Source organism: Vidua chalybeata, chromosome 5 (genome assembly GCF_026979565.1).
Source record: "Vidua chalybeata isolate OUT-0048 chromosome 5, bVidCha1 merged haplotype, whole genome shotgun sequence".
NCBI lineage: Eukaryota > Metazoa > Chordata > Aves > Passeriformes > Viduidae > Vidua > Vidua chalybeata.
The window spans coordinates 35,819,980-35,843,284 of record NC_071534.1 but is presented as its reverse complement, the minus strand read 5'-3'; the positions used below and the strand labels follow the sequence as shown (position 1 = coordinate 35,843,284).

The 23,305-nt window shown below is 42.6% G+C and overlaps 1 protein-coding gene across 2 annotated transcripts; it reads right to left on the bottom strand.

Moving 5' to 3' along the window:
• Window positions 1–681: 681 nt before the first annotated feature.
• Window positions 682–5,823, bottom strand: KRR1 (KRR1 small subunit processome component homolog). 2 transcript variants are annotated; one of them, XM_053944030.1, is made up of 10 exons: window positions 5,693–5,823; window positions 5,122–5,297; window positions 4,514–4,648; window positions 4,127–4,252; window positions 3,949–4,032; window positions 3,325–3,381; window positions 2,661–2,831; window positions 2,415–2,492; window positions 2,190–2,283; window positions 682–1,695 (listed from the first exon to the last, which is right to left on the bottom strand). In XM_053944030.1, exons 1-10 carry the CDS (start codon window positions 5,781–5,783, stop codon window positions 1,553–1,555), a joined length of 1,155 nt encoding a protein of 384 aa, XP_053800005.1. In that variant the 5' UTR covers window positions 5,784–5,823; the 3' UTR covers window positions 682–1,552. The 2 variants fall into 2 exon arrangements, with proteins under 2 accessions (XP_053800005.1, XP_053800004.1); XM_053944029.1 differs by having other exon boundaries at window positions 5,122–5,300; window positions 5,693–5,822.
• Window positions 5,824–23,305: the final 17,482 nt, after the last annotated feature.

Below are 23,305 nucleotides of genomic sequence, written 5' to 3'. Positions count from 1 at the left end.
GCACACTCACAGACACTCTTGTCTGAAACCTAAGCCTCAAGTTCCATGTACTGCAAAGTCCCATCTAAAAATCAGCTGGCAAGTGGCACGTGGGGAGCACCACTTAATGTGTGGGCACTCTCCTGCAGCGGGCTCTACAGCAGACCGTCCAGCACGGTCTCTGCCCCCATGGGGGTAGTAGCCTACTGGAAAGGAACGCAGGGAAGGGAGCCAGATACACTGCTGTGTCCCGGGAGCTTAAAACGAGCTCAGCAGGAGCTCTCCTGCTCACTTTAATTAATGCATGGTCTCCAGGAGAAGAAACAGAAGCAATGCAGAGACCTTAAAGTTCAAAATGTTGACAGTTTAATCTAACTATATACTTCAGCAGCTCTTAGGAAATCGTAAGACCTCCCCTTAAAAACCCATGGGCATAGGGGGATTAAATACCCAAACTTTACAATGTGGCATCTTTCAAACAAAAAAAAAAAAAAAGGATGTGTTTCCATCTACTAGTCAAATAAAAGGTCACTAACTTAAAAGGCATTGAGCTGCATCCTTTTAGGAGAATCATTTTCACTGCATGTGCAAAATTTGAAACCCCAGCAAAAGCACTCAGAATCATGACTTTAGTGTGGCTCTATCTCCTGCTCAATACATTTGCTTTTTTAATCTCAGATGTATGAAATAAGCAACAGCTGCTCTGCTGGTGCACTTTATTTCATCACATTTCACAGTTTCAGGAAATTGAAAAACCTCTAAACTTCCTTTAAAATAGGGCAAGTACCAAGAAAAAAAAAACAGGAACACAATTTTTTAAGACATTCTTGCAAGAAGGAACTAACCTAAGAATATATTTAAAGGTAAATAATACAACTTCTGCTTTTCCTGCAGCACAATCCCTGTGCAAAGACACTTACTTTGTACCATATTCTGTGTAAAAACCCATCAGGATAATGCTAATAAGTGACAGTTTATCAATGGTATGCAATGAAGATTATGGTTTGTCTGATTTTCAGATGAAACTATGAATTTGTTTCCTGGACAATACAATGGAGGTTGTGCAGTAAATTAACTAAGGATTTAAGAACATTGTATTAAAATAGTTTATTAACATTGACACAAGACACACAAAAAAAATCAGCTTTTACAAAAATAAAAGCATTATATAGTAATAAATCTTGCCTTTTTAGCAAAAGTTATTACCACAACTTGAGGCTGCATATTGTCTGCTAGTCTTGTACAGAATTACCTTGAGCATTCACCTTCCCAGAGTTATCTGGCCCAAATGTTTAACACTCCACATCGAACTTTTCAATATTTCTATTGTGAAACCTTCCCTTTAGACTGATGGATATTATCCAAATACATTCTCTTACTATATCAAATAATACAGTAGCACAAATTTTCTTCACCAGCCTCACCAAGCCTGTAGAGCTATTGCAGGTCCACTAATTAAACTGTACTTAGGCATTTACTTGTCCACACTATACTGACAGCAAAAAATCTCCCTTCTTCAGAGTGTAAAAATATTCATTATCAGAGTTGACAAGTAAACATCTTGGGTGGTGAATTACTTCTTTTTCTTTTTTTTCTTTTCATCTGCTGCCATTTTTAACTTTACTTCTTCCTCAGGGAGTGCTCCTAATTTCTTCTTCTTTGCATTCTTTATCTTTTCTTTAATCACTTCAATATCAATCTTTTTCTCAGTGGAGGCTACACAATAAGAAATACAAAGATTGTTGTTTCGCCAGTGCATTAAAAAAAGAAAACATTTGAGAACATAAGCTTTTACTCTACACATAGTGTGGTTTTACTTTAACCTTTAGAAAACGTTAAAACTATTAGAAAAGCTTAGAACTATTTACCCTGTCTTGTACCAAAGCTGTGATGTAAGTTTTTCAAGTAAGTATTGCTTTCTGTTTACTGGAATGTAAAAGTCACGGCAGCTTCACTGTAAAACTGCAAGGTAAAAATTGATGAAGCTAGAACAACCAATTGAGATTGACTCTTCAATGGAGAATTGCTATTTTATAGGTGTAGAATTGTTAGCTAGATGATCTTTCTACTGTCCCTGGCAAACTCTGGGCATGGATCTTACCACCAGGATTTTTTTTGAATGACCTTTCTTTTTCCTAGGCTGTATTTGCAAAATGAGTCAGCTTAGAAATAGACAACAGAAGATTTTACAACAGGAAAAAAATGGTTACCTTTCTTTGTTTTCCCAGCTGGCTTTTCCTTTGGTGGGATAAAAGCTTTATTTCTTTCTTCTTGTCTTCTCTTGACTGCATCTGCTTGCTTTGCCTGAAGTTACCGATAACAAGGTCAAGCAGGAATAGAGCAAGGCAAAAAAGTACAAAAAAAAAAAAAAAAATCAGATTCCAAGTCAGCAATCAAATGCTTTTTAACTGGACCCTGGATTAGTACAACTTTACCTTTATCTCTTCCATTTGCTTGCGTTTCTTCTGTCTTTCTTTCAAGAAGTACTCGCCACTTGCCAATTCTTTATCAATCTGTGGAAGACAAGTAGCAAGAAGCCTTAGTTAATTATGCATTATAAGCCAGACATGTAATATCAGGGAATCAGAACATGACAGAAAAAACTTCCTCATCTCTTTTTACAAAGAACACAATTTCAGTTGTACTGTATTCCTGCATAACCAAATCAAGTTTCAACTGACCTGGCTTTCTGGCTGTGGAGGTGGGAATGGTGTGTACTCCTTCTTAGTATTTTTCTTCTTGGGCTCCTTGCGTTTTTTCAAGTTCTTCCGCTTGAATTTAGGCAAAAATCTTTCCCAACTTTGTGTCCTCAGTTCAGGATCTTTTGCTAATTCCCTTTTGATCATCAAAGTCTTCAGTGGTTTCAGAACATCACAAAGAAGTTATTAAGAGAAACAGTATTACAGTAGAAGTCAAGAGATCCAAAACAAAAGTTTACTAGACTTTCCTAGAGGGAATATGCTACATTCAAACCTTCCACATCTCACTTCAGTAAGAGCAGAGGGGCTTAATTATGAACAGCAGAACCAGAAAGATGTCTCAAAACAGGGACAGGATGCACTGGAGAAAGTTTTTCAGTTTAAATGAGCAAGTATCAAGCCAAGAATCAAAGGAGAAAGTTTATACAAACTTTTCCTTTGATTTTGCAGATACTGCCATAATGGTGTTATGGCAATGTATCCTAGTGAAATGAAGGATATCAAAGTCTGTTTTTCATAAAGCAGCACACTACAGAAATCCTCAAAATAGATTACTACACAGAAACATGTAAGTTTTTAACATACAACTCTCCGGAAAGAAATAGCATTTTCTTGTAAACAAAGATGCACAGTGGACCACACTAACCTTGATGTTATATATGGGATGTATATTCTTCATTGTGTCCAGAACAACTTTTCTAACCTGTATTAAATACAAAAGAAGAACAGAAAGCTCATCAAGTATTTCATATGCTAATCACTTAAAATATCAGCTATATTGTGCTTCCTCTCCCTGCCTCTGCCTCCCCAAAGGAGTAAGATTTAAAATTACAGAAACATTAAGGTTGGAGAAGCTCTCCAAGATCACTGATTCCAGCCTTTAAAAAGCTAAAGCACAGGGTTAACCAGGAGGAACAGCAGTTCAAAAATGCCAATACTATTGTCATGCTTCTAATAGACTCCAGGAGGCCCCACAAACATTATTTTCATGTTACCATGGATCTTACAGTGTCATGAGGAACTTGCTTTTGACAAGCATTCTTCTCCCACATAGTAATTAAAATACATACAGATGCTTTTTCCTCCATCTTGGAAACAAAATTCAGCAGCTAAGATGATAATACTATGGACATTCACGTAAATGTAGCTTACTAAAACACAGCTGAAAAGTGAGATACTGCCGAGGTTGACAGATTTTGTGTATAGCCCACCCTTGAGCTGGGCACAGAAATTTGTTTGCTACACAAATGGCTCATCTACCTCATCTTACCTCTTTTAGTCCACTAAAGGGTCCAAGAGCTGAAACAGTGTTGCCTTGCACCATAATATAACAGTTTGTTAACAGTTCCAGGGCCTACACCAAAAAAAGAAAAAAATTAGTATAATATGAAGACCTGACACAAATTTGGGTCTCAATATTGTGTGGTTACTACACCTATAGGAAATACCTTCAGAGTAGATCCTTTTGGCCCAAGAAGTCGTGCTCTTCTTTTTATAAAAGTCTCTCTCTTCCTCACCAGAGAGCCTATCTTAATGATGTCACATGCAACATCATCCTGAAGGATACGAACTGCCTAAAGAGATGCAGGCAATGTCATCTGAATTCAAATGTATTAATCATAAGAGTCAAGAGAATACTTCAGTTTATTCTTCTCCCTTTGCTTTCAGATATATTTACTTTTAATCTATGTTTTATTTTACTTGACTCACTTGAAATTCCCACATTTTAAAAATGTAGTATAAGTCTTATGATAGAATTTAAGTATATTATAATAGAATTTAAGACAAAATATAAGCATCATGATGGATAAAAACTTTCAGGATTTATTACAGACCTGCTCAAATGGAACGCTTCTTGCCAGAAGTCTTATTAAGTCTCTAGCCCTAATGATTGCATATGGATCAAAAGTCTTCTTAGTGGTAGTGACAGTCATGCTTCCCTCAATTAGATCCAGCGCTGCGTTCACATACTGCAATATTTGAAAAGAAACACCAGTTCAATATCACAATTCAGCTTTGGCAGTAAGCAGTTAACTAACAGAATGCAGATCTATTTTCCAAAATTTCTAAAGTGACTTTTAGTTTAAGAAAATTCACACACACAGAGACAAAACCCAGACTGAATATGTGTCAAAAGGCCCCAAGCACCACCTCTGTCATCTTCCTGATTTCAAGCACAATAAAGCTGTCAGTGCCTGGATGATGAGATATTTGCTGCTGCAAATACTTTGCTGACAGCATCTGTAAAGAACTGAAAGTCTGGCTACACAGTTCTTCACCGATTTTGATGACAAAAAAATGACACTGCTAATCCAAAATGCAAGCAAGTAGAAATTCACAAACACAGTATGAGAAAAGCAACTTGCACTATTTTGATTAGCTTAAGTAAAACCTGTTCTCCCAAAAGGTAAAGTGCAGTATGACAATGATTAAGAGTTCATACATGTTCACCCAAGGCTTTCTGGACAAGTGGCCAGCACTCTTTCAAGTATGCTTCTCTATACTTTGGGAACAATGTTGCAAAACTGCTTTCTTCCAGCAGCCCTTTGGGATTATCCTCTCTTGTAAAGGCTGGCTCTTTCCATCCATCTGGCACAGTGAGGAGTTCGGGTTCATCAACTGCTATTAAAAAAAAAAACAAACTATTGTTATAAGAAGATTAACTTAATATACTGTTAAGAGCGGTTTGCATCTCTTCTGATCTTAGAAAAATTACTGCCTAAAGTCTTTATATTAAAAAAAAAAAAAAAAAAGAAGAAGAAGAAATCCGCAGCTGAGATATGCGCTGTTGATCTGGCATATACAAGACGATTATTCAAGTATATTACACAGGAACAAGGCACAGACCGAGGCGAGGAAGCCGAGTACCTCGACGGCGGGCGCACCACAACACGGCACCACCGCTGCCGGCCCCAAGCACCCACAAGCCGCCTGTACTCTCTGCAGCGCCCCACGGAGGCCCCCTCAGCCCGCGGCCCTCCCGGCCAGCCGCCAGTCCCGCATCCCGCCCTCACCTGGCGCTGCTTTCTTCTTCTTGTTCTTCTGCTTGTCTCTGTGCTTCGGGCCCGGCCCGGGCCCGGCCTCCTCCTCGGGCACGGCCGCCATGTCCGCGCGCGCCGGAAGGGGCGGGGCCGGGCACTGCGGCGGGGTCGCGCGGAACTTCCCCCGCACTTTGTGTGGGACAGCGCGGGCGCGGCCTGCACCCCAAAGCACGTACGGGAATACCCGGGGTACTTCGGTGCTCGTCACTAAAGAAAAGGGGTTCCTGGTGAGACCTGATTTTTCAGCTGAATAACTTATTGTTCAGTTGATGAATCTGGATAGTAAATAAGTACGTTAAGGTTTTTTGGGGGATGCTCTGCATCCTTCTCCATGCCCTTTCCTGTACCTGTAACTGAGCATTTGCTCCCATGAAAGAGCAAGAATGTGCCTCCTCCGCTGACTTTTATGGAGACCATGAAAAGCCAATGGGTGAAAAACTGGAGGAGATCTTTAAAAGCAAGAACACTCCGAGGCAGGACAGTGGCGTCTTTGGCAGGTGTTCACTGCATCTGTTCATAAAAACCGGCACTCTACGATATTTAATTATCTAAATGATGAGAAAGAGATTTCTATCACCTGATCTATACCTCAGTAAAATACTAATTTAAAAATTAGTTTTGATCCTCCTAAAACCTTCGGACCTTCCTGTTTTTCCTCGCCTGCTCCATCTTCCAGCCCTTTGCGCACCCCCATCTCCCACAGCAAACAGGACTTCGCAGGTCCTTTCTGTCTGCAAGCTTGACATCGAGATGATGCACGCTTTTAGCCATTCATGTTAATTTCTGTCTGTCAACATCCTTCGAGCAGGGGGCGGGAGCGGTTCCTAAAGAAGGGAAAGAAGCTGAAAGGGGAACCCACGAGGCCCTCGGCAGAAGGTCCTGGCGGTGCTCTGGGGAGGCTGGTTATCCATCCCCGGTCCCGCTAGATGGCACTGGCCGCCGCCCTAAGCGAAGCATCCCGAACGGAGCTGCTGCCTTCCCTGTGGCTCCGGCGGGAGGGACAGGACCGGAAGGGAGGGATGGAGGCGGTGGGGAATGTGCTCCCCCTCCGCCCACGCAGCCCCGCCCCGCCCGGCACCGGGCTTTGGATGCCGAATGCCATTGACATTGAAAGGTTCCCTGCCCCTGGACGAGCTCAGGGAGGCAAATTTGCCTCTCCCACCTCTTGGACACGGAAGCTTTCTGGGGCTGCTTGCCGGGCTGGCTGTCCTCAGCGCTGCAAAGCCTTTGAGTACAGGACGGGGTCCTGCCCGGCTACAGGCACCCGGTCGATGCGAAGGGAGGTCTGGGGGTCGTGGGGAGGCGGCGCAGGAAATGTGTGAAGCGCACAGTGCGCGTCTCTCTCACTTGAAACCTGGCCATGTGTTGTGAAAGCGTAGCAAAGCAGATTTGGAGAGTTTGAGGGAGAATACTTAGTTTAGTTCTGCTCTTGTTTAGTGTCTGACGACTCCTGTGGTGCAGCCCACCAAAAAAATCACGGAAGTGGTCTGTAGAAGGGGCATGCCCTCAGCGCTGGGCAGTGAGAGTAAGCCTCCTGATGGAATGAGAGGAGAGAGTTAGAGAGGCTGCAATGCATAGAGTGTTGAGAGTGTGAAGAGGAATTACAGGCTGCAGCCTCCAGCCTGCCAGCCTCCTGAGTAGTGTGCTTGCTCCACGTGTGCGTCCCACACCTCTGAGTGGCAGCGACAGCCTACTCATGTGCCCTCTCCTCTCCTGCAACCCAGCCCCTTGCCCAGCTGCTGCTCCAGGGGAGTCACTGAGCCCCTGTGTTGGAGGAGAAGTGAACGTGTGTGGGGTAAGGGGCAAGGGACTGGGGCCTTGTGACTTTTCTAACAATGGGCAACCCTCTGTGATCCAGTTCTGCCCTGAAACGTGTCTTTGCCTGATTAACACAGATACACTGAAAATAACAGAAAATAGAGGCAGTAATACTAACAGACATGGAAGATGTGATTTGAGAAGGGTCCTCAGGTCACCTCCTCTCTGATTGTTTGAAGGAGACAGTAATTTCTCATCTCTCCTCTTACCTCAGTATCTGCAGTCTGGCTGGATACAAGGAAGCCACTTCTCTAAATTCCTAATAGGATCAGGATGCTCCCACAGACCTGCTCTGCTTCTCCAGACAACGGCACGTGTATATAATTTTTACTATTCACAGCTCAAATGCAATAACCAGCTACTGCTCATTCGGTGGGGTTAGGAAGCTGATGACAGCTAGCTACAGGGACAATGGCTACTGAGGGGACAGGGACTGACCCTGCTGTCCAGGTGGCTGGGACGAGGATTCTGCAACCCCTCAGGAGCAGGGTCCTCTGTGTGGATTTCTCTCTCTCAGGGTTCCTATAGGTCAGGGTGACCCCAAGAGAGATCTGAAAAGAGTCTTTGCTTCCCTTAGCCCGAATGCAGTCGAAGAGGGAGTCTGGAATGCTTCTGATTGTGTTTTCAAGGTTGTTTATTTCTTCTTATCTGTAACAGTTTCTCTCTGACCTGCCAAGCTCTGGCTAGCAAGGAGGCCATAACATTCTGTGTGCCCTCTTTGGCAGTGTTTACCTTTTATATCAAAAAGTTACGTATACTATGTTTACAGATTATTACCAATACCTAACATTTATGTTGGACAGTGTCCCTACCTTAAACCAATAGAAAAGTGTCACTATCACAGCAAGACATGGAGGACAAGAAGAACAAGAAGAAGGTCAGGACATGCCCAAATCCCTCCATCTTGTCCCCTGAACCCCTTATCTTAAAAACCCCAAAATTCTATTTTTCCACCCTGTGTTAGTTTAAATATCACACTACTAAAACCCTTGTGACTTGTAATTCCTCATACAAAGTTGGCAGTTTTCCACGGGCTAAAATTGAAGCCACAGATGTTTTTGACTTCTTGCCAGGGTCTCTGAGACCCCTGCTAGGGTCTCGAGACAGCCAGGGCAGCCAGAGGGATGTCCTGGACTCCGACACCTCTGCACACTGGTTTGAAGCTGAGCTCCCAGGCAGGAGGGACAGTGTGAGTGCCACCGCAGTGGTGGGGCACAGTTACCACATGTGGGGATGCTGTGCTGCTGCATGCTGTAAATTCCTGCCCTCCACGACCCCTTCCCGCAGGGTCTGCATGCCCTCCCAGGAGCAACAAATTTTCCAAAATCACCTTTCACTGGCAGCACATACCATGTTCAGTGTTCTACCCAGCACAGAAGGTAGAAGATGGAGAGACCTTCTTGAAGAAGGGGAGGGAGAGACCTTCTCGAAGGTCTCAAAGACCTTTGTCTGAATAGTACAGATCCTAGTCTAGCAAAGCCCCTACACCTGCTGGAGCCATTGCTGTGCGTGGGAGGACCTGGTTCAGCTCTGTGTGTGTGTGTCTATGTGCAAGTGTTTTTTCCTCTTAAAAATAAAGTGAAGGAATGAAACAGCACATCCTCCCTTACACACATTTATATGATACAATAAATAGGGCAGAGCACTGCTGTTAGAAGGAAGGTGCCTCTTTATTATGCAGCAAAGTAATTATTTCCTAGTCAGTAGATAGGGCTCCAGCCACTTGGCACTTTCTTATGTGCCATTTTCCAATCCAAAAGAGCAACTTGGGATTTTGTGATAATTCAAGCAATCAGATGAGCTCATGCACATGGCATTCATTTGCTAGAAACACCACACAGATCCCATTCAGCCTTAGCATTCATAAATCCTTGTGACACTTTCATCTATTTATAAACTTTTAACAGCAGGTTATGATTGTTATGCAAGCCATTTTCCAGGGATTAATAAGCAGCTTTTGTTGATGGCAGCAAGAAGGTCCATTAACTGCTCTGGGACAGTCATTAATCTGTAGTAAATGCTAAGCATCTGGATCATTTCTATATAATTAAATAATCAATACTGCCTTTTGATTCAAATAACTAGACAATTTTTTTCAAATAACTAGAGATTCAAATAACTAGAGAATTGGCTTAGGGTGTTCTTAATTCTTTTAGTTTACAACAGTGCAGGAGACACATGGGTGAGTGAGATTTTCTCCTGGTGTAACAGGCTCTTAAATTATCAGGTATTTTATATAAAACCTGTCAAGTGGTCAAAATAGCATTCAAACTGGCCGCCAAAACCAATTCATTGGATTGGACGGAAACAAAAATAATCTCATGTAATCTCTTTTTCATAATAGAGTACTTTCATTATTGGAATAAAATTAGGTGACCTGACCCTGGGATGTAGCCTGGAAGAATTAAATAATCAAACAGAAACCCATCCTGCCCAGCCACCCTCAGCAAAGTCCATTTTATTTAATTCCCTGGCTAACATGACCTCCGTGCCCTCAGGCAGATGAGGTTGTGGTGTCATTTCTTTGTCTCCCTCTCTCTCTTCCTTTATCTCTCTGGGCTGGTGTGAGTCACTTCTCTGGTTTTGTTTTGTACTTGTCTTTGCTGTGGAATCCATTGATCTGCAGAGGTGCTCATAGATGATGGTATTGGTGTCCACTGCAAACCTGGGCAGGCAAGAACACACTGTGGTGGGGCTTCTGCCTTCTCTGTGGAAAGCTCAGGAAATGCCCCAGCAAGCAAAGTTCATCTTTCCCTTTGAAAGAGAGCAGAGAGGACAGTTCCTGTTGAACTCTAAGAGTAACAAGGAGCTGGAAAATGAGAGTACTGTAAACCATAAATGCATATTAAAGGGCTGGCTGGAATAGCAAAGCAAACATAATTTGTGGCAGAAAGAAGAACTCAGAATAAGAAGGAAGAACCTATGGGTAAAAGAGACCGTAGCTTTGTCTGGGAAATTACTTGCTTGCAATAAAATTGCTGTCAGTTTAGGGGCAAGAAAAGGATGAGAGCCAAACTGGGAAAGGAATTTAGTGTCATGAAATCAAACCAGCAGGTTTAGATCAAAAGGTCTTTGGAGCAGGGAACGTGCCTAATCATGTATTCCGACAGTGACTGACAGAATGAGGCTTTTGTCTTGACTTGAGTCTCTGGGAATTGTCAGAAAGCAAACACCAGACCAAGGCAAGCTGCACCAGGACCTCTGAGATATACACAGGAGAGTAAAAATGAGAGTGAGGGTGAGTGCTGGTCAGGGGTAGGTGTATTGGAAGCTCGGGAGGACGAAGGCAGGGGCCTGAGGAGGACAGTGGAAGAAAATGCCTAAATCATTATACTGGTCCAAAGCCTCAGAGGGGAAGAGAGTCAAGTGGGGATGAGAAAGCATTTGGTCCCATCAGCTTTAGAAAGTCTCCCACACAGTATGGAGAGCAATCTCAAGTTCCCAAAGGCCCAGTAGGGACAGCTAGCAGATTTTTCCAGCTGTTGCAGTACCCATCCTATTTAGGTAATGCCTAACATGGGCTGTGCCTGCCAGGGCATAGCTGGTTTAATGCCTCTTGATTCCCCAAAGGAGCAGGTGTACCTCATCACCTGTGGATAGTCATGGCAGTAGAGCACCAAGTGGAGATGAGGTGCCCAGAGGCTTGGGTCTGTTGCAGCACTGAAGTGTCCTCTCTGCCAGTGCCTCTCCCAGCCCTTCCAATCAGGAAAAGGGATGATCCTTTCTGACTCAGGGCAGGAGAAGCACCCCCAAGTCCCCATCCTCCCTGACAGAGAGCTGTGCCAGGGCCCAGCCAGAGCAGCACAAGAGGATCTGCTGTACTGCTCTCTGTAAGCATGCAAAAAGCAAACCTGTCCTTAGAGGCATACAATACCCCAGGGCTGTGGATTGAAGTTGAAAATTACCCCCTGCAAAGGTTTTTTGATATAAACTTAAAGTAATACCTGAGAAAACAGAGTCTGAGCATGGTTTTTATTTAGGAATTTGCCTGCTCATGTGCTTTATTCTGAAACACTCCAGCAGTCTATTTTTCTCTTGCACTAGAATCTGGACATTATTATGCAGATTTCCACTGTAGCAACATTACAGCAGAATAAATAGCTCTGCTATACACGAAGGGGAATCCTGTTACATCTTCAGTAACTCTCAGTAAGCATTATCGCTATTATACCAATTGAAGAGACAGAAAACAATTTTTAATTAAAAATATTTATAGCAGACATAATACCAACTGCCAGTTTCACTATCCAGTGAATGCATTTTGCAGCTGGTACTAATTCTCTCTTATTTCTATGAGGTTAGCCAATATCAGCTGTTCATTAAGCAGAGGACATTTCAGGAATATCCATATTATATGCTGTAACTAACTAAGAAGTTCTTCCTTTGACAGATATTAGGAAATCAAGATTGCTTGGCTATGTTATTCTGGGACTTCATAATAGAGAGGTCGTTTCCCAGTGATCTGAGTGGGCTGCATCATCAGTTTTATTCAAATCAATCCTACAAAACTGCTTTCCAGCAGAATAGAACATTTTAATTAGCAATATATCTTTTGTCTTCTATCTGCAGTGGAATGGGGGGTTGGAAATAGATTTCAGTACACCCTTTCTTTTACTGGGAGAGCAGCATAATCAGAAGGTGTCAGCAGAACCACAGACAAATTAATTTTGAGATACAGGATTTTCTACAGACAGCCACATTGTTTCTCCTTGCACTAAGTCGGGCCAGGCTGTGTGGGCGAGTTCACTGCTGCTGTTGGTGCCAGAAGCTCCAGGGGGCAAAGTCTGTTAAGGCTGACTTCACAGCAAGGGTGAAGGGCATGACAACAACCCACTGGCTCACCCTGAACATTCTCACACTTTCTGTGCCGCAGAGCACATAAAACCTCAGTTCTTGTCCATGTTAGATGTATCAGTAAATGTGCATATGTGTAGCTGTAGGGGATGGACAGCTGTCCCTAGAAGCTGTAAAAGCACCTATCTGCTGCAGCCATAACTAAGGCTCAAAGGAAACCAGCAGGCAGAGGATGAGCCACAGAGGAGCCCTGTTCCCACATATCTTCATCCTCCTACCTCTCTGTGCCATTTGACATATATTTTCACATATGTGAAATATGGAGCTGGAACATTGCCTCCACCAGTTTTGTGTAAATAGAGATCTCTTTCTCCATAAATGCAGGGGTTAATGAGAGTCAGTTTGTCCTTGGTTCACATTCGTGTGGTTCAGAGATATTGTGGCATGCTGAATGTTCCAGCCCATAAAATCTAATACAAACTTCTTGTTCCCTGTATTCACCCCAGGATAGCTGGCAGCCCAGTCAGTGAGGAAATCCCCTGGTGATTTTTCAAAGGAGCAGATGGGAACTGACAAACCAAGCAGATCATCATAACCTGGCATGTGAATTGCTAAATCCCATATGGTTATTGTTTTTCACTTTAAAATATTAGCAGTAAGTTTCAAAACACAGAATTTAGCAAGCTGTGTTTCATCACTGTAAAGATCAAACCCCGTTTGAGTCTGTGAAGCCATTTACAACATGCTTATCCTTCCACCTGCAATAGATTTCACAGCAATTTCCCCTGGTCTGTGTCTGCAGTGACAGCAGAGGAGCCCAGGGGAAACAGCTGGAAAGATGAATGATGTGAAATGGTGGAGATGGGCATCTGCAAGGGGAGCAGAGGCTCTCCCAGAAGGTGATTCAGAACAAGAGTTTAATGTAGGGATGTGCTCTGAGTCGTTTCCAGAGGAGCTTCCCTCTGCCCACTGCCTGCAGACTGACCTGTGAAGAGCAGCTGTTGTTGCTTAATTAGCCTTTGTGAATATTCTGCTTTAATCCATCTTTAAAGCTCTCAAAAGCCTATCATGTCTGTGTGCTGCTCTTGCTCTAGGCAAGATTGCACCACTTATCAACAGCTTCAGGAAGCTGAGATTCACCAGCAACATATGGGAATGTCCAATCTATTACATCCGATTTCTTTTACCTACAGGGAAATAAGTATGTCAGCCAGCTAAAGAACAAACTCTTTCTTCTTTGCACAGATGGCCGTGAGGGCTGACAGAGCACTTTTGGACTGAGTGTATGGAATGCAGCAGTTCTAGATGTGACTTTCTCATTAGTCCTAGGCTAGCTCTGATTTCAGCCATTCCCCTTGGTATTTCATGGAAGTGAGAAGTGTGTATTTGAGGAAAGTGCCATTTGTCTTCTAAAAGTAGCAAGCAAAGCTTCAGTGAAAAAAATCATACTACTCAACCCTCTGGAAAGGAAGTCTGAACAAGTGGAACAGCAGAGTATGAAGCATTCCTTCTTGTCTTTTTCCTTAGCTTTTCATGAAATGGCACATGGAAAGACATAATGTAATTTCTCCAAAATGTTTTTTCTGGGTTAAAGCAGAATTTGTAGGTTGAATAACAGTTTGCACCAGTCCTGGAAAAGAGGAGTCCATCAGTGTAGTCAACCCTACAGTGTGCCTGAGAACCTGGGTATCCATTTCCAGAGCTGCTACTATGCTTGGAAAACCATTTTCCTTGCCTACACTGTAAATTTTCAAGGACACAAACTTTTTCTAAGTATGTGTTTGTGCAGGAGAGCAATTCAAGATAATCCTGTGTGAGGTACTATCACAATGCAGACTGCTGGCTTCTCAGTGCTGAGTTTGTCATGAAGTTATATCTAGTGCAGAAGAAAATACAATGGAGCTGCTGGGTGGCAAAGTAGCTGTTAAAACAGCCATTCCAAATAAAATGTCACAGACTGAAGTTTGATGGATAAAATTTCATTTTTGTATGCTACCTGGTGGAAGAGCCCATCTGTTCTCTAGGCACTGCACATTGTTAAGCAAACTACTCGCAGCTTGGCAGATCAGAACATTAGAAGAAAAAAATTTTAGAAAAGCCAACCATAGATGAGCATGAATACAAGATGAGTCATTGAAGTTTGCCCAAAAGCAACATAAAAATGATGGTTCTTGCCAGGAAGTTAAGCCAGGGTATTCTCACGGGCTTGGCTCGCCAGGACAGGCGGGTGGAGAGAGAAAGAGGCAGGGAATAGGGGTGCATTCTTCCACTGCCAGCGCTGGCGAGGGCTGCTTGGCTGCTCGCTGCGGGGAGAATGCATGTGTTTATCTTAGCAGACAAGGGGCACCATTATCACATACCTCAGCAGGGTTGTAGATGTCAACCAAATAATTGGTTTTAGTTAGAATATGACATCCAGCTGGTGAATAAAGCATTTTGGGTGTCCTGGAAAGATTTTATATACAAACCAGCTGGAATCCCATTGACAGGAACAGCCTCTTCCTTTCCCTTTCCTCCTCTCCATTATTTTGAGTCAGACAGAGCTGGAAGTGACTGAGAGGAACTCTTAAGAAGCCTGTGCCTTTGAGCAATAAAGTCTACTGGTGCTAAACATCTGACACTTGTTCATTAAGAGAGACCCAGGCAAGCATTTAATCACTGAGATGAGTATTTAATACATGAATGGCTAACGAGAAAACATATTTGTGGTCAATTCAGAAGGCTGTCATACAAGGAGACTCCAAGTCTGAGCAGGTTGGGAAAGCTGCAGGGTGCTTTGGAATTCTCTCAAGTGAACTCAGACTTGTAAAGCACAAAGTTGCTGCTGCAGCCTCCAAAGAAAAGTGGAAGTAGAATGGGCAGACAGTCGTGGGGCAGGCAGCGGGTGCTAGGCTCCAGCCTTCCTTTAGCACAACCACAAGGTTATAGGGGAGAGGGAACCTTACACAGCTTCCCATACAGAGCATCACAGCTGCACCCATCCCAATGTTCACCCCATCATTCCAGAGCTGCATGAGTTATGTGCTAGAATGTTCCCAAGCTCAGAGAAAGTCTATCATGGTAGCCCCTAGTACATGTGTCTCATGAGCAAGGCTGGATAGATACATCTTCTTACTGTGGCAATCTACTATTTGTTTGAGGAAAATTATTCAAGGTAGGTCTACTCAAAACAAGAACATAAAATTACTGAAGGCCTCCAATAGCAGAAGATTAAAATACATTTCAAATGAGACAATAAAAGGACAGAAACATTCAGTAAAGTGCTTTTTCTCAACTTTTGGAAGATGTAGGATGCTGACTCCTGTAACAGGACCAGAACATGTCATGCACATCCCAAATGTCCCAAAAGATAAAGGAATGATTTTTTCAGTAACTTCTTAAGTACTGGAGGCATTATAGAACATTTTAAACAAGATTGTGATGTGCTAATTAAAAATGACAAGTAGGAAGTCACTGGTTGAAAGATTTTAATTCTGAATAAAATTATGGAGAAGCTTGATGTGCAATTCAGGGATCAAGAAGATGTACATTTAATCACTGAAGCCATTGTTTCATAAGAACAAGCTGACTTTGTTTAATATATCTCTTACTTTTCTGGTTTATAAGTTTGTCTGCAAAAGGCAATTGTGGACATGACAGACTGCTAATCCATACTTGTTGTAACAAGCTAGTTGGGTGTTATCTCAGAAAAACCCCACCAGAATCAACAAAAACTCCCCACTACATAATACAGGACAGACCCAGTGGATTAAGCCTCAGTGATTCACAGTGAGGAACAGTCATGAAATGGACTGCTGTGTTTCTGAGTCAGGCAGCCTAGGACCAAGGCACTGGTTTTGTTCAGCACCTGAGAGTAATTCAAGAACCCTGCAAAGCCAGTGTGTGGAAGATGCATAGGCAGCAAGGGAAATCTGTTTATGACATGGCAGTTATGCAGAGTGAGCTGGAGCACTTGCTCAGCTCAAGTCACCCAAACAAGAAGGATTTTAACACCAGGCAATGCAGAACAACACATCTAGGGATGAGGATTGCTGGATCTGTGTGGTGGGAAATAGGATGCTGGAAAGAAATTACTCTGTAGTGTTTGTGAATTAAAAGAAGTCAAGAAATGCAACTGAAGTGCTCAGAACAATGCTGTGAAAAAATAAATAAAAAAGATATATGGACAAGAAAACAGTGAGGAACACAGTGATGTAAATTCTTAAATACAGCATTGGTGAGGTGATCCTGAGCACCTATGTCAAGTTAGTGACTACATTTCTTACAAAATTAAATTAACTTGCAGAAGAAATCTTCCAAAGAATTGGAGCACAGGAAAATTGCCAAGAGCTCTGTGAAAAAAATTTCATTTGTTTGTCAAAATCTGTAGACAATGCTTCTATAGTGTCTTAAAATGCCTAGTATTAAGAAGGTATTAATATTTCAGATAAATGATTCAGTGGTAATATTTAAATTATCAACAGATAATAATTATCAGGTTTAGGTAGCAGAAATAAGAAATGAATTTTTTTGCACAAGTACATTTGTACACAAGTACAATGCGGTTAAAAGGGGGCTGAGATGTAAATTGTTTCTCAGCTTCTTGATGGCATCAGCTGATGATTTTTTGCCCTTCTGGGTGATATGCTTTAGTCTAACACAAGGTATTGATCTCAATATATGAACACTCAAAATTAAATTATCTGTTCCTTGTATATGATTGTACTTAATTTCATTATTCTTTCTTGCCTTAAGATTGGTGACCCTCCCAGTTCTCTCCCCACATTGTTCTGCACATTAAGGTTTGCACCATGGAAACCACAAATAAATTAGAAAAATGTAAAAACTTCTAAAACACCGTAGTTAAGCAGCAGCTCTTCCTTAGTACTTGAGACCACTTACAAATCAGGAGAGAGGGAACAAAGGGGGTCAGCAAGATAGACAGGACATGCCAATTGCAGTATAAGTGCTAGGATTATTAGTGTTGTGGTTACCCAACAAGCTCACTAGAACCAAAGGATACCCTGTCTCATGGGTCAGGTGGCCCCACTTCAGCATGGACTGAGAATCCTGCCTAATCATTCTCAAAGCGTTTTACTGTAAGCTTGGGCTGTGTGCTGATCCTGTTATCAGGTCTAAGAGCAGGAACTGTGGTCCTGCCAAAATTAGATAAGGGTTACAAAAAAAAAGGGCACCAGCAGACACTGCTATCAAACAGAGTGCTTGCTTGTGTTCTCACACTGCTGGAAATCATCAGCAAATTAGAAATAAAAGGAACATGCAGGTGGTATGTTCCCAGCTGAACTGCTGTAAATGTCACAGCATTTGCATTGACACCACGGACTGCTTCATTACCAAAAAAAAAAAAAAAAAAAAAAAAAAAAAGAAATAAGAAAGATAATACTGCAATGAAGATAATAGTCAAACATATTTAGTTAAATCTACCCTGCAGGAATCTAAAAATCGCTATAATTGAATGATAGTCAAAAGATAATAGACTAAACAGTAACTGATAAAAACTACTTAAAACATGTTAAATGTCTTGTACCAAAGAATAAATGGGAATGAGACAAAGATGTGAAAGAGTTTGAGCTGTTTATGTTCATGTTTGTGCATCATGTTTCAGAGCAGACCCTGGGTAATGCACAGAGAGTCAGGAGTCATTTAGACTGCAAAATCAAGAGGGATAAACACCATGGGAAATACTGGAAGCTCAGATGAAATTGTGCTCTTGAGAGCCAGCAGTATTCTGCAATCACTTGAAAGCCTCCAGAGTACGTTAGCATCTCTTGGCCTTTGGTGAGAAAAGCAGGATGGGGCTGGTTTTTGCATACAGCAACACCATTTGGAAATGGGACACCAAGTTGCTAAAGGGATTTTTTGAAATCACAGCGAGGCAACACCTGCCCATTTGACAATGCTCTTCATAGTTAGAATGACTCCTCTGATGTCTTGAATACCACAGTGCATCATTTATTCCTCTTCATACAGGAGGAAACTTCTCTTCTTGTAACTCATGATACTGTGTTTGGTAACAGCCAGTCTGTGACATCTCTCTGGGGAATGAGGAACCTTAGAACAGATACCACCTCATGAATAATTCCTGTAGCATACAAGAAAGACCAGCAAGAACATTCCACATATCCCTTCAATCACACCTTCCAGAGGAACCATAACAGTTACCTTTCCCTTGGAGAAGTAAAGTCAGGGCATACAATGCAACAGGACAAGTTCAGGAACCGTTTCATACCAGATCCTTAAGCTGGGAGAAGAGAGCATGACTATTCTTGCCCACTTTTACAGCAAGAACATTTCCTCTCATGGCACTCAGTTTGACTGCCTTGCCTAGCCACCAGGTCCTGCTTCAGATTTGGTCTTCATATTATTCCACTTGCATCAGAAGGCTCAAGGGTAACTATTTTTTTCCTCAAAGTCTCTCTCCACCAAAATCAATGATTTCTAGTGAAGGCATTTTCAGAGAACAGTGCCTGTGAATAGACTCAACTCAACCAAAGGGATTATAATCAGTATCTTTAATTACAATATAAATTAGCAGCAAGAAACCGTCCTTTAAATAATTATTTTTAATCTTGTTACATTTCTTCTCCTTGATTCTTTTGCAAGGGAGAGGTAGACCTTGCTGATTACTAGCCACAAAGACGTGTTGATTTGGAGTTTTATACAGTCTTTGCACAGAATTTGACATTTTTTTTCTGCTATCCAGAGTGACACATGGTGAACAAGTTTAAGCCATTACATAACTTAACATATCCTGTTTAGGTTCTTCATTCTGTGTAACAAAAAACAGCAAATGAAAATTGAAAAAGCTATCTCTTTTTTGCATCCTGCTGTTTCTGGATGGAAAGTGGGATTTAGTAAAAGTACTGAAATTTAAAACTATGGTAAATTGGTTTCATATGTTTCAGTAACTTTTCAAACTACATTTTGCACTGGAAATTATATGCTTGGTTACTGAAAGGCTTATTCATAGTCATGGATTTTAAACAACTAAAGCAAAACAAAGTGGGTGTTCCTTCTGTACCTGGAGAAGTGGCTACTGCTGCTTCTGAGAGCTGGTGCATCTCCTTGGTGAAACTCTGGTTCAACATGATCAGCTCCTGTCCTAGAGCTCTCAAGGACTTTGAGAACAAACAAGTAGTGTTTGAATATTATCTACCAGTGTTTCTTCAGTTCAAGCTATTTTAATACCCATGATAACCTTAAAATGGACACTCATGATTGTGAATTAAATATCAAATATATAATTACTTCAAGGAAAAAAAAAAGCTAAATTTAAAATAATATGTGAGTGGGTCCATATGAATTTAAATTTATATTTAATAATATTTGGTAAGAAATATGCTGTATAAATAATATTTAATTTTATTTTTTATCCCTCTACAGTATGGATTACAGCGTTGTGTATCTCCACTGTACCAGACAGAAGCCATGTAATGAAATTTGTGACCCAGCATGCTCAGGGAATGGAGGAGGACCAGGCTTGGCTAGCAGAGAGCTGGATCCACAGTTATAGTAAAGATAGGGACCATGTGAAGGGTGCTGAATGAGTAGGGTGTGTGTATTTATCACATTGTGGGGGCAGCAGCTTTCCCAGTTGTCCCACTTCTGGAGAGGGAGTGAGGTGCTTCAGGGCAACAATTCTCCCTTCCTGCCAAGGGTTAGGGCACTTCAGGGAATACTAGTTCCATCCAAGGCTACTGCTACCCACTGAGAGGCCTTATGGCCCAGGGTTTCTCTGAATCTCTATGCCAGAAGATACCAGTTCATATATTTATCAAATCCAGGGCAGACTCACAGCTTTAGTACTGAGAAATTTTATTATATTGTCATATTACCCATTTGTTCCTAACATTTACAGTTCCCTTTCACCAGCTCTTTAGGTTATAACTGTGCTGTAGCAGCATATGGGATTGTGAAAGCACTGTGCCATAACAGCATATTATTCTGACAGTCATTTACCCTCAGCTGTAGCCAGAGCTATGAGCAGGAGTTAGACCTATACCCCATCCGGGTCATTTTATATGCATCACTGTTCTATTAGAGGAGGCTTTTTAGGTGTCCCTGCTTCTAAAACTGTCAGCTGCATTCACTCAGCCTCCCCCTAAACACCAGCTTCAAAACCTCAGTGCTTTCTGAGCGCCACTGGGCTTTCAAATACAAAAAAAAAAATATTGCTTTTTGCTAAAAGATGTGCTTTGTTCCTTTTGTTGGGTAAGCAGAATGTTCCAGCAGCCTCAGCACTTCATCATTAACTGCAGACTATAATTCACACCCAGCCTGGGAGAGAACTGGAGCAAAAAGAAAAATGGTTTGGCCTCCCTGCCTCTGACCCCATGCCACCATGTTATTTGTTACAAGATTGCTAGGCCATTCATGAGTATAAATCAGTATCATTCAAAAAAACCAGTGTTAAAGGAAACAATGAAAATCCCAGGATTTTATGAATGGGAGGGATTGTCCTGTGCTGCCAGACTTGGATCAATGCAAAGCTGGCAGGGGACACCACTGCAACGCAATAAACACTGCCATCTGTTACCTCTGAGTTCCTGGAGCATGTAAAAGGCACCAGTGAAAATCAGGCCTGCCCTGACACGAGATGCTCGGGCAGTTCTTTCCCACCCATGAGGGCAGCAGGTAAAGCCGGTGTGTGGTGGCATTGGTGACGCTTTGTCACCACAGGGGAAGGCACCTAGGGGTATCGGGATTGTTGGGGACATCCCATGGTGGAAAGCCTCCAGGAGCTTTCCAGCATCATGGTTGTCAGATGCTTGTCTCCCCCACAGCACTGGCATAGATCAGTGCCTCCGTGGCACCGGGGCCCTCCTTCTCTGCCCAGGAAGGTCCCATGTGCAGCACACTAGGAAGAGCTTTGTGTATTTTTGTGTGCATAAAGCAACCATTCCCACTACAGCACCTCCTCCGAGGGGTGAGGGCAATTCAGGAGAGCATGCTGGGCAGGGGGGGCTGCTTCCCTCCTCCCCAGCCCCCTGCAAGCACCAGTCTATCTCCAAGTCCACAGGACATGTTTGTCAGGTTCTGTCACCCCTCCACAAGCATCTCCCCACTGTGGGGAATGAGGGCTGCCTGCCAGCATTTGCCATGGGAGCAAATGCCTTCCCACATCAGCCCGATGCTGACTGCTTGGCTGAGCAGCAGTGCATTGTTTCTGCACACTCAGTCATGATGTGGTTGGGATTATTTATATCCAAGATACCTGCAGCTAAGGTCTTAAACACAGAGGCACCTCAAAAAATAACAGCCTGTTGTTCTCTGCTCTGCAGAGAAATCTGTGAAGCCTAATAACAGAAACAGAAAGAGAGACACCCACGTGCAAAAGCAGCCTGCTCAAAAACTACCCAGTTATTTTTGTGCAGAGTACTACTAACGTTTGCAGACACATTTTTTTCCACACCCGGTGTTCATGCAGAACAGGAGATAAAAGTCTATAATAGCTCATCATTTTCATTTGCTTTACATTCAGATGACATATTTCCAAATGTAGAAACTGTGTGGACAATACTGGGTACCCGAGGAACACTACTGGAAACAGTGCATGTATGCTTATCTTTGAAAATCTGGCCCCTGGGGGCTGTGTTAATTTCTCTCATTATTTTATCTGGGTCTCTCTAAAGCCCTTCCCCTTCCTGGCACATGGTTGCTTGGAGGAGAGGCCACATGCCCCACAAACACCTTGGGGCCTGCTGACCATACCACAAAGTCACTTGGATGCTACAGGGGGGACCATCTGTGCCTGATTATGGACAGCAAAGCAGCCATCCCACAGCAGGGACAAGCATGAAGACGAACTTCTCAAAAGACTTAATTATGTAAAAGTGATTTCTATTTTGAAATCCTGCAGGATTTCTATTTTGAAAATTAACAACTCAGAAAAAATGCTTTTTCTGTCTATTTGTGTCAAAATATTTGTGTCCCTCCCACCCTGCTTCCTAGTTTGCTTTATATTTCCAGTAAACATTGCATGGACTGTAACATTGCACATGTTCTGAGCAGCACTTGTCCTCAAAATCAGATTCAGTGATCATGATTAAACTGAGATGTGCCAGAGTTTATTTTGAACACGAATAAATGGCAGTTAGCTCCTTACCTCTGAGCTTGTCAAACAAGAGTGAGTAGAAATATGCAGTTACCTGGAAAAAACCAACATAGAAACCCATGCAGCTATACAGAACAGCCTCATAAGCTGATTTTTAGCTTACCTGGTTTTCATCTAGCGAGAACTTCACCAGGAGGAAAGTAAGACTAGTCAGACAAGAAAAAAAAAGTTCACATTAAAACCCTAATTCATAGGTCTCAAAACACTATGAGCAATGACTGGCAGGTGCCTGGAACCATGCTACCCTTCCTAAGCAATCACTTATATGGTGCTATGGCCCAGCTATCATTTACTATATTAGCAGATAACTGCATTTGATCAGAGCTATTAACTAATTTAGATAATACACATTCACATTTAGATAATTCACTACTCTGTATAAGAGTGAAGGGATCCACAGCACCTTGGTTTGACTGGGGACACGCCAGTTCAAATCCCAGTGTGAAATACAGGTGTTGTAGACTGCTGGTCACACCACATGGGCAGACATTCAGAAATGCTCTTTCCCCCCCCCCAGTCACACTGTGGTCGAGGTGGTTCCATGAGAAGATGGGTTCATGGGATTAAGAGAGATGAGCTGCTGGCTGAAGCCTTCCCCATCCAACCCAAACCCGTGTTTGCTGTGGGCTGGTAGCTGGAAGAGGGCACCATGAGGGCATGTGGGGCAATGGGAAGTGAAATGCCTGCAGCCTGTGCCCTGGTGGGGACATGTCTGAGCCAGAAACAACTACATCTGTCCAAAGATGGGCAGTCAGGGCTCAGCCTCCAAGCTGCTCAAACACTAGTGAATTTTGGGGCTGGGGAATGGCTCACAAGATGCATGAGCTGACCTGCACAACAAGGTCTATCCTGGTTCTGAT